This window comes from Perissodus microlepis, chromosome 7 (genome assembly GCF_051167445.1).
Source record: "Perissodus microlepis isolate ML-2025 ecotype Zambia chromosome 7, ASM5116744v1, whole genome shotgun sequence".
NCBI classification, from domain to species: Eukaryota; Metazoa; Chordata; class Actinopteri; order Cichliformes; family Cichlidae; genus Perissodus; species Perissodus microlepis.
In genome coordinates this window covers 42,955,308-42,969,232 of record NC_140467.1, presented here as the reverse complement: position 1 = coordinate 42,969,232, position 13,925 = coordinate 42,955,308, and the positions used below count along the sequence as shown (strand labels likewise).

The following is a 13,925-nucleotide window of genomic DNA, read 5'->3' as shown; positions in this document are numbered from 1 at the left end:
ATCTTGATGAACAAGATAATCAAATGGCTTTGTCATGTTTTCATTAGGACAGTGTACAGTATTCTCTCAGTGTCTTCCAATGCAAAAAAAGGTCAGAACTCGGTGACACTACTTGAAAATGCTCAAGAGAGCACTATACACTTTTTGCACAGCCATGTACAGTAAAATATACAGTAAAGTTAGACATTCCTGTAGTTATGGAAGTAAGTGAGTACAAGACACTGAATACGTATGTTTCACATTTTTACTGTGTAGGATTTTTGTAATTCTACAACATTGTGCAAAAGAAAAATACTCTACAGTCACGTATTTAGAATAAACGTGAGAAACACCCTTTTGGTAGAGCTGTGCACAAATGTGAACAATATAACAGTACATATTGTAACTGAACATACGTAAATCATTCTGGCACATTCAGACGTTCCTGTCTGTCTGGCCACATATTCTCATCTACATCACAACGGATATCATCCCTTGCAATGCAGCGAGGAAAGTATCTCCTGGAGTGGCGAATCCACCCTCTGCATGACTCTGCTGTGATGTCGTCACATGCTGCATCCATGGCTAGCAGGGCCATTTGTGCATGTGAATGCCGGTCATAAACCTTCCACCTCCAGGCAGACAAAAACTCCTCCATCGGATTAAGGAATAGGGAGTAGGGAGGGAGATATTCAACAGGTATTCTGTCATGTGCTGCAAACCACTGTCTGACCAGATGTGAGTAGTGAAAAGGGACATTATCCCACACAACAACATACTTGTTGAGTTGACATCCACCCCTCTCATTCTCAGGGAGTATGGCATGAGAGAAATTGTTCAATTTCAGGGACAGGAAAAAATAATGAAAAAAAAGTATAACATTTGCTTGACAGCATTTGAAAACGAATTCACCAATTTTGTATGTAATGACTCAAGCAATGAAATAAAGACTATTACTTTTATTATGAACTACTATTTAGCATCCAAAAGTATAGTTCATTTTGACTGACATGACATAAGCAAATGATAATGTTGTCGATGGCAGAGAATTGTATGAAAGCACCTGATACATGTCCAAGAGCATTTGCAATTTGTTCAGAGGAAGGAGAAATTGCACAAATGACTAAATGTTGCGGAGGTTGCATTAATAGTTTTGAGAATTTTCATTTTGATCTGAGAAAAGCACCAAAGTGACTGAGAGCATAAAACTGTAAGCATAAAGCATGAGCCACAAATATATACCAAGAATGAAGCCAACAGGAGAGCTTCAATGAAAATTCATGACAAGAAAAAGTCTTACTGTTTGTTTTTCTTATCATTAAGAACTTTCATTTCTGCAAAGGGTTTTTTTTTTTTTAAATTATAAACATAATCTCATTAAGGTTAAACATTTTACATGTAAACACTTTCTACTCAGCCTAAAATATCTATGAAACATTCATTAAATAGGCTTTCCTTTCTTCCAAAGCAGCGAAACCCATAAAAGGTCAAGCTCGCTGTTACAGCAGTTGCAGATTAAAGGTACAGAACGTGACATTTGAAAAGCTTTCTGTTCATGTTAGACCATTTCTTTTATGTTTGCTCTCAGCCGCTTTGGCACGTTTCTTGGCCCCTTTTTTAGATTTCTCAGTACTGAACATGCACTTTCCACAACAGTTCATTCATGAAACAAAACACTATTAACCTCCAAAATGTTTTAACTGTCAAAGTGAAATTTTACCCGCTGAGTCACAGCATTACTTTGATGCTGTATAAAACCAGGGTGGTAAAAATGCATATTCTTTCAGAACAATAGTGGACTGTGTAGGTGTATTCTTCACCTTCTAATTCCATAATAATTGTGTACTGCATATGTTGACTGACACTGAGTAGCTGCTATTACAGACTATTAATGTTGTGATGATAGCTGACTGCTGTTGTGTTTTTTATTGTATTGTACTCAAAGAAATACTCTTCAAGAACACGTGGTTCTGCATTCTGCTTTATTCTGCCATTATATTTGCATATAATGTAAAGGACACATCGTTCTCTCGTTCAGTGTAATGCTGGCCGAAAAGCATTGTGTGCTTCAAACATCATCTGCAAGTTTCTATATATTTTTTTGCTCGAGTAGCTTTCGAATATTTCTGCTGAAGTTTTCAAAATATGTAAAATCCCCCTAAACATGTGCTCATAATAAATAATAAGGCAAATGACTAAGTGCAATTGTTTACAGTGTGAAGAGTTACATCCTGCTTTTGTCTGTGTGAGCGAAACAGACATTTATATCAGTTCAATACTTTAATTGTCCAAATTAATGCAGCACTATCGCATTGTGTGAGTCATCATATTCAGAATAGCCTGTTTATTTGTCAAAATCTGCCAAACACACACATTAGAAGTCATGAGTATGAAGACTGTAAAGCATTTTTATAGAGCTTGAGCGCAGCAGAGTTACAGTAATTTGTGGTGTTGGAGGAGCTGCTAAGATAAACATTTAATGTGGGCAACAGCCTGCCAATAAGAATAAGGATATGTGATGATATAGCAATGTAAAGGAAAGTAAAAACAGAGCACAACAGTATAAAGGAAGATGTAGGAGAAAAGATCGTGGATGAAAATCTGCTGCCCAGGCAAGCGTCAGGATCACCCTCAATTTCCAGCACTGATTTGTTACTATAACGTACTATTGTACACAGTAGGCCTGTGCTCTGTGTCGACAGCCATGCCTTACATGTTGCAGATCATTAGGATTTTGTTCTGTGCTGTGTACAATTTCTGTCTTTTTCTTACTGTGTCTGTCGTTTACATCCATGTAAAAAGGTTTTACCAGGATTTCTATGAAAAGCTAAGTATGGCCTGTTATTGTAAAACCACCTTTAGTATTAATAACTCGAGATGATTGTTTTCTGTATGACTGCATCAATTTCCACACTGTCATGGAGGAATTCTGGCCCACATCATTTTTAATATTGCTTCAGTTCATTAAGATTTTCTTGGCAACTGTTTATGCTCAGCTCTCTTAAGGTTGTACCACAGGACTTCAGCCGAGGACTTGTCTGGGACATCTTGATTTGTTTCTTTTTCAGATTTCTTTGTTAGATTTGTTGGTGTGTTTAGGATCATGTATCCATACACACTTAGCTGGTGTATGGATTTGTTTGTGTATGTGCTATTAATTTATGGAAACTATGATGGCACTGCTGTCCTGCTTGGCCAGGACATTTTTAGTCTCAAGAGTTTTTTTCCCCGGTTAAATAAAGGTTAATAATAATAATAATAATAATAATAATAATAATAATAATAATAATAATAAATAACCCTTCCTGCTTCTCCAAGGTCATTGTTGATCTCTTTCCTCCTTGGCTTTGGGTTAGCACACAGCTGAATGTTCTCAAACTTCTTCTTTTATAAAGATGCTCACACTTTCTGATGATCATAGAGTGTATTTGATTAGCAGCACTAAAAGAAGCAATAAAAATCTCCTTAGTTATTCACAGGATTGCATTGAGTCCTGTGAAAACGTTCTTTTTGACATGAAAGAAAATATTTTTTTTTTCCTTTCCAACCTTGCTTTTGAATGCAACATTTCATAACTACTACAAAATGTCAGTCTGTTATAGTCAGAAAATTAACAGTGTGGCACAGCAGGAGTTCAATGTCAGTGAAGCGTTGCAGAACAAAACTCTTAGGAAATTAGACAATGAGTAACACACTTCAAGAGTCATTGTGACAAAATAGCTAACCGTTCCCACCCCCCTGGTTTGCACTGTGCCAAAGGAATTTTTTATTTTGGCTGCACAGACTTATACGCTCATGCAAAAATCTTGATTTTGACACATGAATCACAGATTTGAGATGAGTTGTGGTATTTTGCAGTTTATATATACATAGTGTTATGCTGCATGTATGAGCTGTTTTAGGAAAAGTATATTGTTACTAGGGATGGGTACCGGTATCCGGTGCCATGATGGCACCGGTTCTGACATAAACGGTAGTAACCAGACCGAAAAGCAGCGCACATTTCGGTGCTTTATTTCGGTGCTTTTTTTTCCTGAGCTGTGATACACTTTAGATTCTAACCAATCATTTTACGTTTCCGAGGATAGTAGGCGGGTCCAGGTACGTACGTTCTTTTAGAGCAGAGCTACAGATTAAAAATGCCCAAGGAGGACCGGTCAAATGTATGGCTGTACTTCACAGCAAACTATGCAAACTCAGCAGCCTGCAACAAGTGCTTTAAGCTGATACTGTGATACTGTCAAAGGAGGTAACACCTCAAATCCGATGAAACACCTGGCGACGCATAGCGTTTTTTTTAAAAGCCGAGAAATGCGCCGTATTTGATAGCTTGCTGCGAGACCTCACTCCGTGCACATCTACTGCGGGTGGGTTGCCAGCTATCGGACCCGGAGCAACATCCCCCAAAAACCCGAAGAATAGAGTCCTGGCCCCTAGCCCTGCCAGTGTAGCAGAAATGATGACGGATGATGATGGCAGCAGCAGCCGTTCTTCTCTGCGTGAGTAGCTTAATGTTGTTCGTGTGTAATTTACGTTGAGTAGGCTCACCACGTTATTACATTAATGCATGTAAGGTGAACTAGCAAACACAGTCGTAGCTACATGCGGCTGTCTTCTTGTTTGATGGCAGATACTCCCTTCACCCTGGCCAAAAAGGCTAAAATGACCAAAGAAAAAGTGGAAAACAGTTAAACATGAGAGGTTTTTGGATAAAGTTTGTGTTTTTTCCATTGTTTAAGCACTGCTTCCAGCCAAGAGTGATACCATATATGCCCCATAGCTGCAGAAAAGGCTAACATTGTTATCTTTTTACAAAAAAACAGCTGAACATGAGAGGTTTTTGGACAAAGTTGGTGTTCTCCATTCTTTAAGCACCGGTTTGAGTACCGTTTAAGCACCGGCACCGTTTCAAAAGTACCGGTTTGGCACCGGTATCGGAAAAACCTAAACGATACCCATCCCTAATTGTTACTACTGTAAAATGTTTTACAATACACATTTGAGTTGTTAGGATATTGATTGATTTTTGTCATTTAGATCAGCCAACTTACACAATTGATGATGTCTAATTTGGGAGAGTAAAACTATTCATATGAATCAAAGCAACTGAGAAAAACGTCACTAAAACACTGCTCTGTTAACAGTGGGAAGTAGCTTCATGTTAAAGCTGACTGGGACATGATTGGCCATGCATTTACAGGTAGAAACTAGTGGCATGCAACAGGAAATAAATGTTTATTTGTATGCAGAACCAGAAAAGATCTTCCTGGAAAAACTAGTGTTTAAGTGTCCCGGTTGTTTTTAATCAATTATTTGAAATCATAGCTTTTGTTTAATGATTATAGTTTGATCCACCCATTTAATTTAGCCCAGCCAAAGGTCATTTTTCACAGTCCCAGACTGAGACTCGACTCATTGTCACCAGTTTAACTCTGCATCTGAAATAATGTTAAATACTTAAACTTATATATGTAGCAATGACAGATATTAATGTTAAACATAAAGCAATTTTACACAATAAAGCCAGCATATGTAGCATACAAATAAACCCCAAGACTAATGTTTTTTTCTATGCTTGTATGTATTCTATGCATCTCTCAGGAACAGTTAATTGTGGCTTTGATCACAAAGCCATGCTGTTCAAAACATTGGTTTGCTAGGGGTAACAAAAGAAAGCCTTATGACAGGAAGTCATGGTATGAATAACATAAATAATATCTGATCAAGTACAAAGGAACACATCTTTTTTTTTTTAATAATTTAATATTTGGTGCAGTGTACACGTAGAATATCCCAGAACTCACTGAGACTTTGATACTTGTAAAATGAATAGGTTCGCTGTAACAATTTAGTCACTTTTCGCTCTCAGATATGAGCTTTAAGCTCACAGCAGCGCGGCGATTTTCACTGTCTTTACTGTAAAATAAACAAACAGCACCGCAGCGGCACGCCTGTCATCTCCTGCGTGGGCATGCGCAGATGGAGCGTGGTGGGTGGAGATTTTTTTTTTTTGTTTATTTTCGTGGCTAACTAGCTAGTAAAACGCGTTGTTATTAGCATTTATATTTCCCCCTCACATTATCAGTAAAGTACAAGAAGTCGAACATATAAACGAGTGCGAGTTTAGCGAGTATTACACTGAAACGTTTGACGAGGTTTTTAGGTTTTGGTCCATCACAGAAGACCCTCGCGAGCTAGGCGTGAAGTTGATGAATGTTAGCGTGTGCTAGCAAGCTAGCCGAAAAAACGCTAAGGCGAGCTAGTTAACGCTGGCACTTCGTAGATAAAGTAAACCATATATTATCTCCTGCACCCAGGAACAAGGCTGCAGCTCGGTGGTATCACTGTAAGTGCGCAACATTTCCTCTTTGATTTGTGTTGTGATTTATATATAGAATTAGTTGACCCACTGTTAGCTAATGCTAACAGAGGATGAACTGGAAATTGCTGGCTCTCCTTATTCTGTTCATTAATTGTTCATTTGCTAAACGTGCATTAATATGAATACACAGTTATTCATGATCACGAGCAGTGTAGTACCGACCAGGCTGGGCTGCATCATACTGGGGTATAAGGAATAGAGGAAATATAAAGTTGCCCGCTTCCATTAGCTATATGGTGATTTCATCTTAAATCACCAGTTTTAAAAACAACAACAAAACAAAACATTTTTTTTGCTCATTCATCTCCGATTTGCCTAAAAATGTAATGATCCATAGTTTGTACAGGTATAATTGTGGGTGTGAAGTTTTAGCTTCATATATGTAATACTTTTAAAGACACATATTTTTCAAAAATCTGTCAACTTTCAGCACGTTTTTCCCCACTTTGAAATTTGAGGCCTTGTTTGAACACGAATATCTCAAAAACTATTAAAGATAAAAGCCTGAAATTATCACTAGCCTCTTTTAGCGTTATAGGGAACTAGGGGTTGTAATTTGTGACAGATACCGAAAACAGACAATTAGAAATGTGAACTTTTCTTTTATCTTCGCCCCAAATTGCAGACTCTGATTGGCTTTTATGGTAAGCAAATTTCATGCTCGTATCTGGAGCATGGCTCCAGAGTTCAAAGAAAAAGATATATAACATTTAAGTTCAAATTTTACAAATTGGTCAATCAGAATGTTTACACTGTTTAAGATGGAATGACTTTATTAGGATAAAGGCTAGTTACATTTTTTTTTTGTGAGACTGTAGTAATAAGTAAAACTTTAACTGAGTTTTTTCAGAAACTGAAGTTATTTTGCTCCCAGTACAACATACTGTATTTGTCAATGCAGTGTTGCTAATGGATGAATGGGAACTTTAAAGCAATGGCTACAAATTAATTATGTGCTTTACAACTCAGATGTCAGAATGACAACATTGTTATCAGCACCTGTTCATATGTGCATAAAGTATAGAATCAAAGATACAGAGACAACCTTGAGCAGTCTTCTTTGGAAAAGTTGCCAGAAAAACTCTTCTTTCTGTGGCCAGTACGTTGAGTGTTAGTTAGTTTTCTTCCCCACCTGAGGTGATTCACAGATTGATTTTTACTTTATGAATTGTGGTGTGAAATCCTGATTATTATCTCAACTCTCACTGAAGACAGCTCTCCTCCTGCTTTAGGTTGCTAAATTTGGGCAACAGTGGCTCGACAGTAATTTTACCTTCTCATTTCTTCTGGTAAAGGTAAAGAGGATACAGCTGGAAAGCCTCCCCAAGGTTGAAACCTAAGGAGCAAGATGTCAATCACAAGCACCCCCACGAGTAATGATGCCTGCTTGAGCATTGTGCACAGCCTCATGTGCCACCGTCAGGGAGGAGAGAGCGAAAGCTTCGCTAAGCGAGCTATCGAGAGCCTCGTCAAGAAGCTCAAGGAGAAGAAAGATGAGCTGGATTCCCTTATTACAGCCATCACTACAAATGGAGCTCATCCTAGCAAGTGTGTCACCATACAGCGGACTCTGGATGGACGCCTACAGGTAAAGTAGCAAATTCATACTTCTGTGTTTGTTGGTGTTACACCCTGTGATTGTAAATTGGAAAACTTAAGTACCTGTCTAATTTGATGCACCTCTTTGCTCTAGGTGGCGGGGCGGAAAGGGTTTCCCCACGTTGTCTATGCCAGATTATGGCGATGGCCTGATCTACACAAGAATGAGTTAAAACACGTGAAATATTGCCAGTATGCGTTTGACCTGAAGTGTGACAATGTTTGTGTCAACCCATACCACTACGAGAGGGTTGTCTCTCCTGGAATTGGTGAGTAGATTTTAAATTTTGAGTTATTAATATATATAGAGTACTAATAAAGGGTTTATATAAGAATGTTATGGTTTATTCAATGTGATCATTTTCTTTGATATCATATCTCATATTTATACATAATATTTAGTTAAAATATCCAAGTTTCTTGCCTAATTTTTACTCTGATTATTAAGCCACACTTAGAGTGATGCTGATTAAAATGTCTCGCTGTTAAATGTGTTTGCAGACTTATCAGGACTGACCCTCTCAAGTTCAGGTAGGGTGAGCATTTTCTGTTTGCTCAACATAGATTTCTGTGAATGTTCTTCAGTTCTAACCACGTCCTGTTCTGCTAGGTCCACTCTTAGTAAAGGATGAGTATGACTACGATAACCAGCCATCTCACTCCAGCTCTGAAAATCACCTGCCGACGATCCAGCATCCACCGTCGAGGCCGGGCCCACAGGAAACATTCAACAGCCCTGCTCTACTTCCCCCATCAGAGGGCAGCAGTTCAGCTTCTACTTCTGCTTTCTCGACCATTAGTGCCGGACCCTCAAGTAAGTCACGAAACAGTGTCAGCACCTTCTGCAAAATTAAAATAATGCAGCTACTTTAAAAACACTGTGAATCTAAATGTTGCTGTTTTACACTTGGGGTTTGTTAGATTTAAATAAGCATTTTTTAAGGAAATTAATTAATTTGATTACTTATTTAGCCAAAGTTACTTTTATTTAGCCTTTTGTTTTAAGCTATTTATTAATGGAGCTGTTTTAAATGTATGCTTACAGATCCTACCCCGAACTGGAGCAGAAACCCCAGCTTCACCCCAGCGGGGCCTCAGCACCAGAATGGGCACCTACAGCATCATCCGCCCATGCCTCACACAGGGCATTACTGTGAGTGAATATAAAACATGCACAAGTTCTGCACAGCTTGGACAAGTCAAATCTGATAAATTCATTTGTAATTTTCTGCGTTCAAGCCAGTGGAGACAAATGTGCTATTAGGCTAATTAACCCTGTTAAGTAGTTTAGTTAAAGACTGGCTGCTGTAGCAGAACACATTAGTATTCTACAGAGACGTGAAGCCAAATAGGTGATGGTTTATTTATGAGTTATTGAAGATATTAGAGATAATACTTCTAATGTGTGAGTGGAGTTAAGCTTATCAAATTTACAAGTTGATTTGAAAATTAGTAAAATAGTCTTCACCATCGACGTCTGGTCAGTGCATTATGTTTCTGAGTCAGCCTCTTTTGGTCATTTTTAGCTCTAGCTGCTATGTGTTCAATACTCACTTCTAAATAAAATGTCTCTGTTTAAATACACATGTAATTATTTTCAACATGATTTACAGGGCCTGTTACCAATGAAATTGCATTCCAGCCACCCATATCCAACCACCCTGGTAAGTACTAAGAAGAAGATCAAAGACAGTTTGCTTTTTAAATTTTTTTTTTATCCCTAATTGTGCTATGAGTGAACTTGATTGAGCTCTGGTTGCTTGCTGGTTGTTTCAGCTCCAGAATACTGGTGTTCGATTGCATACTTTGAGATGGATGTCCAAGTTGGGGAGACGTTTAAAGTTCCATCCACATGTCCAATAGTGACTGTGGATGGCTATGTCGATCCATCAGGAGGGGATCGCTTCTGCTTGGGTCAACTGAGCAATGTCCACAGGACGGAGAACATAGAGAGAGCCAGGTACTATGTCACACACTTTAAAATATATCATGATATTGTTTAGTGAAGAAATTCATGTCAAATATGGTTACTATTTACTTCCTGTCCTTCATGTCGTTAGGCTCCACATCGGCAAAGGCGTGCAGCTTGAGTGCAAAGGTGAAGGAGATGTCTGGGTGCGCTGTCTGAGTGATCACGCAGTGTTTGTGCAGAGCTATTATCTGGACCGCGAGGCTGGACGCGCACCTGGCGACGCAGTTCACAAGATCTACCCCAGTGCTTACATTAAGGTGCGAATAGCATAATTATGAGATTTGGACTAATGATAATCTCAGTAGATTATGTGAAGTGTCCCCTTTTCGTTGTACTAGTAGAGAATTTTGACCATATATACACGGAGTCTCTCAATATTTGTAGACAGATTTTTAGCATTTGCCCTGTCCCCTGCCAGGTGTTTGACTTGCGTCAGTGCCACAGGCAGATGCAGCAGCAGGCAGCGACGGCTCAGGCAGCAGCTGCAGCGCAAGCAGCTGCAGTCGCTGGGAATATTCCAGGTCCAGGCTCCGTGGGAGGCATCGCCCCTGCGATCAGTGAGTCTTCTTACTGCCACTCTTAGCCTTGAACAAGTATATTGTTATGATTACTTGTGTTTTTATGACAAGCTCTATTTATGTTTGGTAAATGTTAAATATCAGACAAGAAACTGACCAAAGCACTTTTGAGATGAGGAAAGTGAAAGGTCCTTGAGTGGTAAAATGTATTTATTCATAACCTGTTATGCACAGTTTGTCTTTTTATGCATTAAAGCAAACAATGTTTTCCTTCCTTTACTTGTTGGTTTTGTCAGACTGTTTTGTGAGACTTTTTAAAAACAACTTAATTTTCTTTAACTGTCAATGATAATGATGATGATAATGAAAGAAACTTCTTTATAGCTGACCGGTGGTGCAGTGGGTAGACTGAGTCTTTTCTGTGTGTGTCTTGCATGTTCTTCCTGTGCCTGTGTGGGCTTCATCTGGCTACATGCATATTTAGCTCAATTGTGCATGGATGAAAGGTAGAAAAAGTGCTTGAAGGGTGTAGAGTAAAGCACTGTATGAATGGATGACCTTTAGTCTGCAGTGCTTTGAGTAGTCAGTAAGGCTAGAAGGCTAAATTAAATTTAGTGGAAATGCAGTACAATATGCAACCTGATGTGAGTGGGACGAACAAGTATATTAGTAGTAGTCTCTGTGTGGTAACTGTACCTACTTAGTATGTTCCACACAGACACACGGATTCAGTTGCCTCACGTTTCTCTGCTTTGGTTTGGCCTGTAGTGCCACGTCGATCTAAAAATTGCCGCTTGTAATTTCCCCTGCAGGTCTGTCAGCTGCTGCAGGCATTGGGGTCGATGACCTGCGCAGGCTGTGCATCCTCCGGATGAGCTTCGTGAAGGGCTGGGGGCCGGACTACCCACGGCAAAGCATTAAAGAGACACCCTGTTGGATTGAGATCCATTTACACCGAGCCCTGCAACTACTGGACGAAGTTCTGCACACCATGCCCATAGCTGACCCTCAACCTCTTGACTGAGTTAAAACATATTAGGAAAAAACTAAAAAAATAAATAAATGAAAAATAACAGTTAAAAACAGAACAAAAAAAATCAGACTCTACTCTTAAGAGAAAAACTCCAACTATAAGCCTGGAGTGCCAAAGGAGGACTGCAAACACGGGGATGGTTAATAGTTTCTAGGAGTAGGAAGGAGGACATGAAGGCCAGCAGTATACTCCAAAACACACTTCTTTAAAATCCAGCACTGCAAGCAGTTTCCAGAATTCTGAGAGACTCCAGGTTTGCAGTTTCAGTGACTTCCAAACAGCTGGAGGAACATGTGAGTCACACTGGGAGGACTCGCAGCGCAGTGGAAGAGGACGGCCATGAAAAAGGAGGCTGATTGTTTACTAAGCGAGGCTGCTTAACATCAAACGAACACGGCCTGTGCCCCTCTAACCTCAAGGCTGAGGTTACAAAAACACTCAAGGTACAATAATAAGAATTAAAGAAAATATTTTCACTGAGAATATTAGTGCAGCATTAGTGTTGATGCTGTGTGAAGCCAATTCATCCATTTTCCTGCGTAAATTATTTAGTGAAATATTTGGCTCTCGAACAATTTAGGTGTTTGATCCCAACTCATCCTAAATGTGATTTCAGCTGGAGTATACGGCCGGTCCAGTCCTCCTCTTATGGCTCTCTTATATGGCTTCATGTACATGGAGTTATTTCCCCCTCACAGATCAGGACATTAATGTAAAATTATGTTCTACATTACCCATGCTCTCGTAAACTGTAATCTTGCTTATTTTTCCAGTGCTGGCAGTCTTTGTTTGATGTGCTATGATTTATATTCTCCTTTTGAATTTTTTTTTTGTAATAACAGAGCATTTTGAAAAGCCCATTTTAGATGAACTCAGTTTCTCTTTCAACGCCATAAAACGTTCCTTTTTTTAACAACCAGTCAAGGCTGTTCTAACCCTGAGAAAGTAATGGCTTGGACTGAAAATTTTCCAAGCCAAATTTTCATTGAAATTAGGAAATAGTAAAAATAAAAATCTCACGCCTGTGTTATGTTACTGTATTTCTTTTACTAGCTTAGTGTCTTTTAGCACTTTATTAATTTGTAATTAATTTGTCTTCTTCATAGTCTCATTTGTGGTTACTTGTCGTAATCATATAATCTGTTAGCATAGCTGAAGGGTTTTCATTTCAAACTACTTGCGCTATCTGCCCAAAATCTGTTTTTACTTTCAAACACTCACCCGCAGCAGGTTTGACTGGTGTATTTGGCTGACTTCAATACTTTAGAGACACTTTAGGTGGAGTATTTCTTTAAGATGGCTCACAATTACCCATTTTTATTTTAACGTATTCTAGCTGAGTAACTGAGGGGTGAACTGTGAGAGGAAGTGTAAGCCATATTGATGCCAAAAAAAGCGAAAAGGTTATTGGACTGTAGTCATTTCAGTATTATGTCGCTTGTACAAGCTCGGTTTTAATTATCAGAACCATTCTAGTTTTGTTCAGCATTATTGATCAAACAATATTTTTGTTATCTGGAGCTCTGTTTACCTACAGCTGTTGCAGTATTTTATACTCTTTTTGCTACTTTTACAGTGATGAACCACCCGTTCTAAAAAAAACGATAAAAAGAAAAATGCTGTACAATTTTCAAGAAATGCAACTTCATGCTTTTCTTTACAATTCTGCCATACAATCTGAATACATACAGAGTTCGAATGCTATTGATGTTTATATGTATGCATATGGTTGAATAAAATTTAATGGGCATCGCTCGGTGAGTGGATCAAGCTTGTTAAAAAGGACGCTGACTTTGAACAAGAAAACGTTTATTACTGCAAAGACAAGTCACAAATTTTAAGAAAAACAACACTAAAGCTAGCCTGAGCTGAGATCTGAAATATTCAGAAAAACAAACTACATGTGTCTTTAATAGTTTCTATGATCATCAATACGACACACTAAATGATAATGTCGTAAATATAAAAGCCCCCGAATCATCTTTTTTTTTTTTGCTTTTTTTTTTATGCAAAATACACAATACAAATCATCCTACACACGTTGGTTTGCTTTGCCAATTTTGAAAAATATACATTATATGAAGAAAACTTAACAGCACACAAAAGGAAAGTCACATGAAGTTTGTGTGTATATATTATATCAGATACTATACATTATCCAAAAAAAGAAGGGGGAAAACGTAATCACAAAAGCACTTTGAGCCAACATATCAGATAAAATGTTCACCAAAAGAACAAATGAAATAGTTAAGACACAAATAAATATACCTTTTCTGTTTTTGATATATACACACACTTTTGTCTAGGGTGAAGCCAAATAGAAACCTTCCCTAAACGCCACTCCCAAATGCTTGTGCTTGCATTAGAGGGTGCTACAGATGGCCACGACTCACTAGACTGTCAAATGGCACTTAGAAAAAAAAAAAAAAAAAAAAAAAAAAG

General features: G+C 38.4%; 1 protein-coding gene across 1 annotated transcript; it reads left to right on the top strand.

Annotated features, from left to right (window-relative positions):
• Positions 1-5,955: 5,955 nt before the first annotated feature.
• Positions 5,956-13,237, top strand: smad4a (SMAD family member 4a). Its single transcript, XM_084935224.1, has 11 exons — positions 5,956-6,325; positions 7,657-7,949; positions 8,055-8,229; positions 8,462-8,491; positions 8,571-8,774; positions 9,006-9,113; positions 9,574-9,624; positions 9,737-9,920; positions 10,021-10,189; positions 10,351-10,489; positions 11,263-13,237. The coding sequence occupies exons 2-11, from the start codon at positions 7,710-7,712 to the stop codon at positions 11,472-11,474; spliced, it is 1,512 nt and encodes a 503-aa protein (XP_084791350.1). The 5' UTR covers positions 5,956-6,325; positions 7,657-7,709; the 3' UTR covers positions 11,475-13,237.
• Positions 13,238-13,925: the final 688 nt, after the last annotated feature.

What these genes read in the sequence shown, in the direction of transcription:
- smad4a (XM_084935224.1), top strand. Translation starts at nt 7,710, where the DNA reads ATGTCAATCACAAGCACCCCCACGAGTAATGATGCCTGCTTGAGCATT. An exon ending in CATTAGTGCCGGACCCTCAA is followed by an intron (nt 8,775 to 9,005) that starts GTAAGTCACGAA and finishes GTATGCTTACAG; the next exon opens with ATCCTACCCCGAACTGGAGC. An exon ending in AGGCATCGCCCCTGCGATCA is followed by an intron (nt 10,490 to 11,262) that starts GTGAGTCTTCTT and finishes TTTCCCCTGCAG; the next exon opens with GTCTGTCAGCTGCTGCAGGC.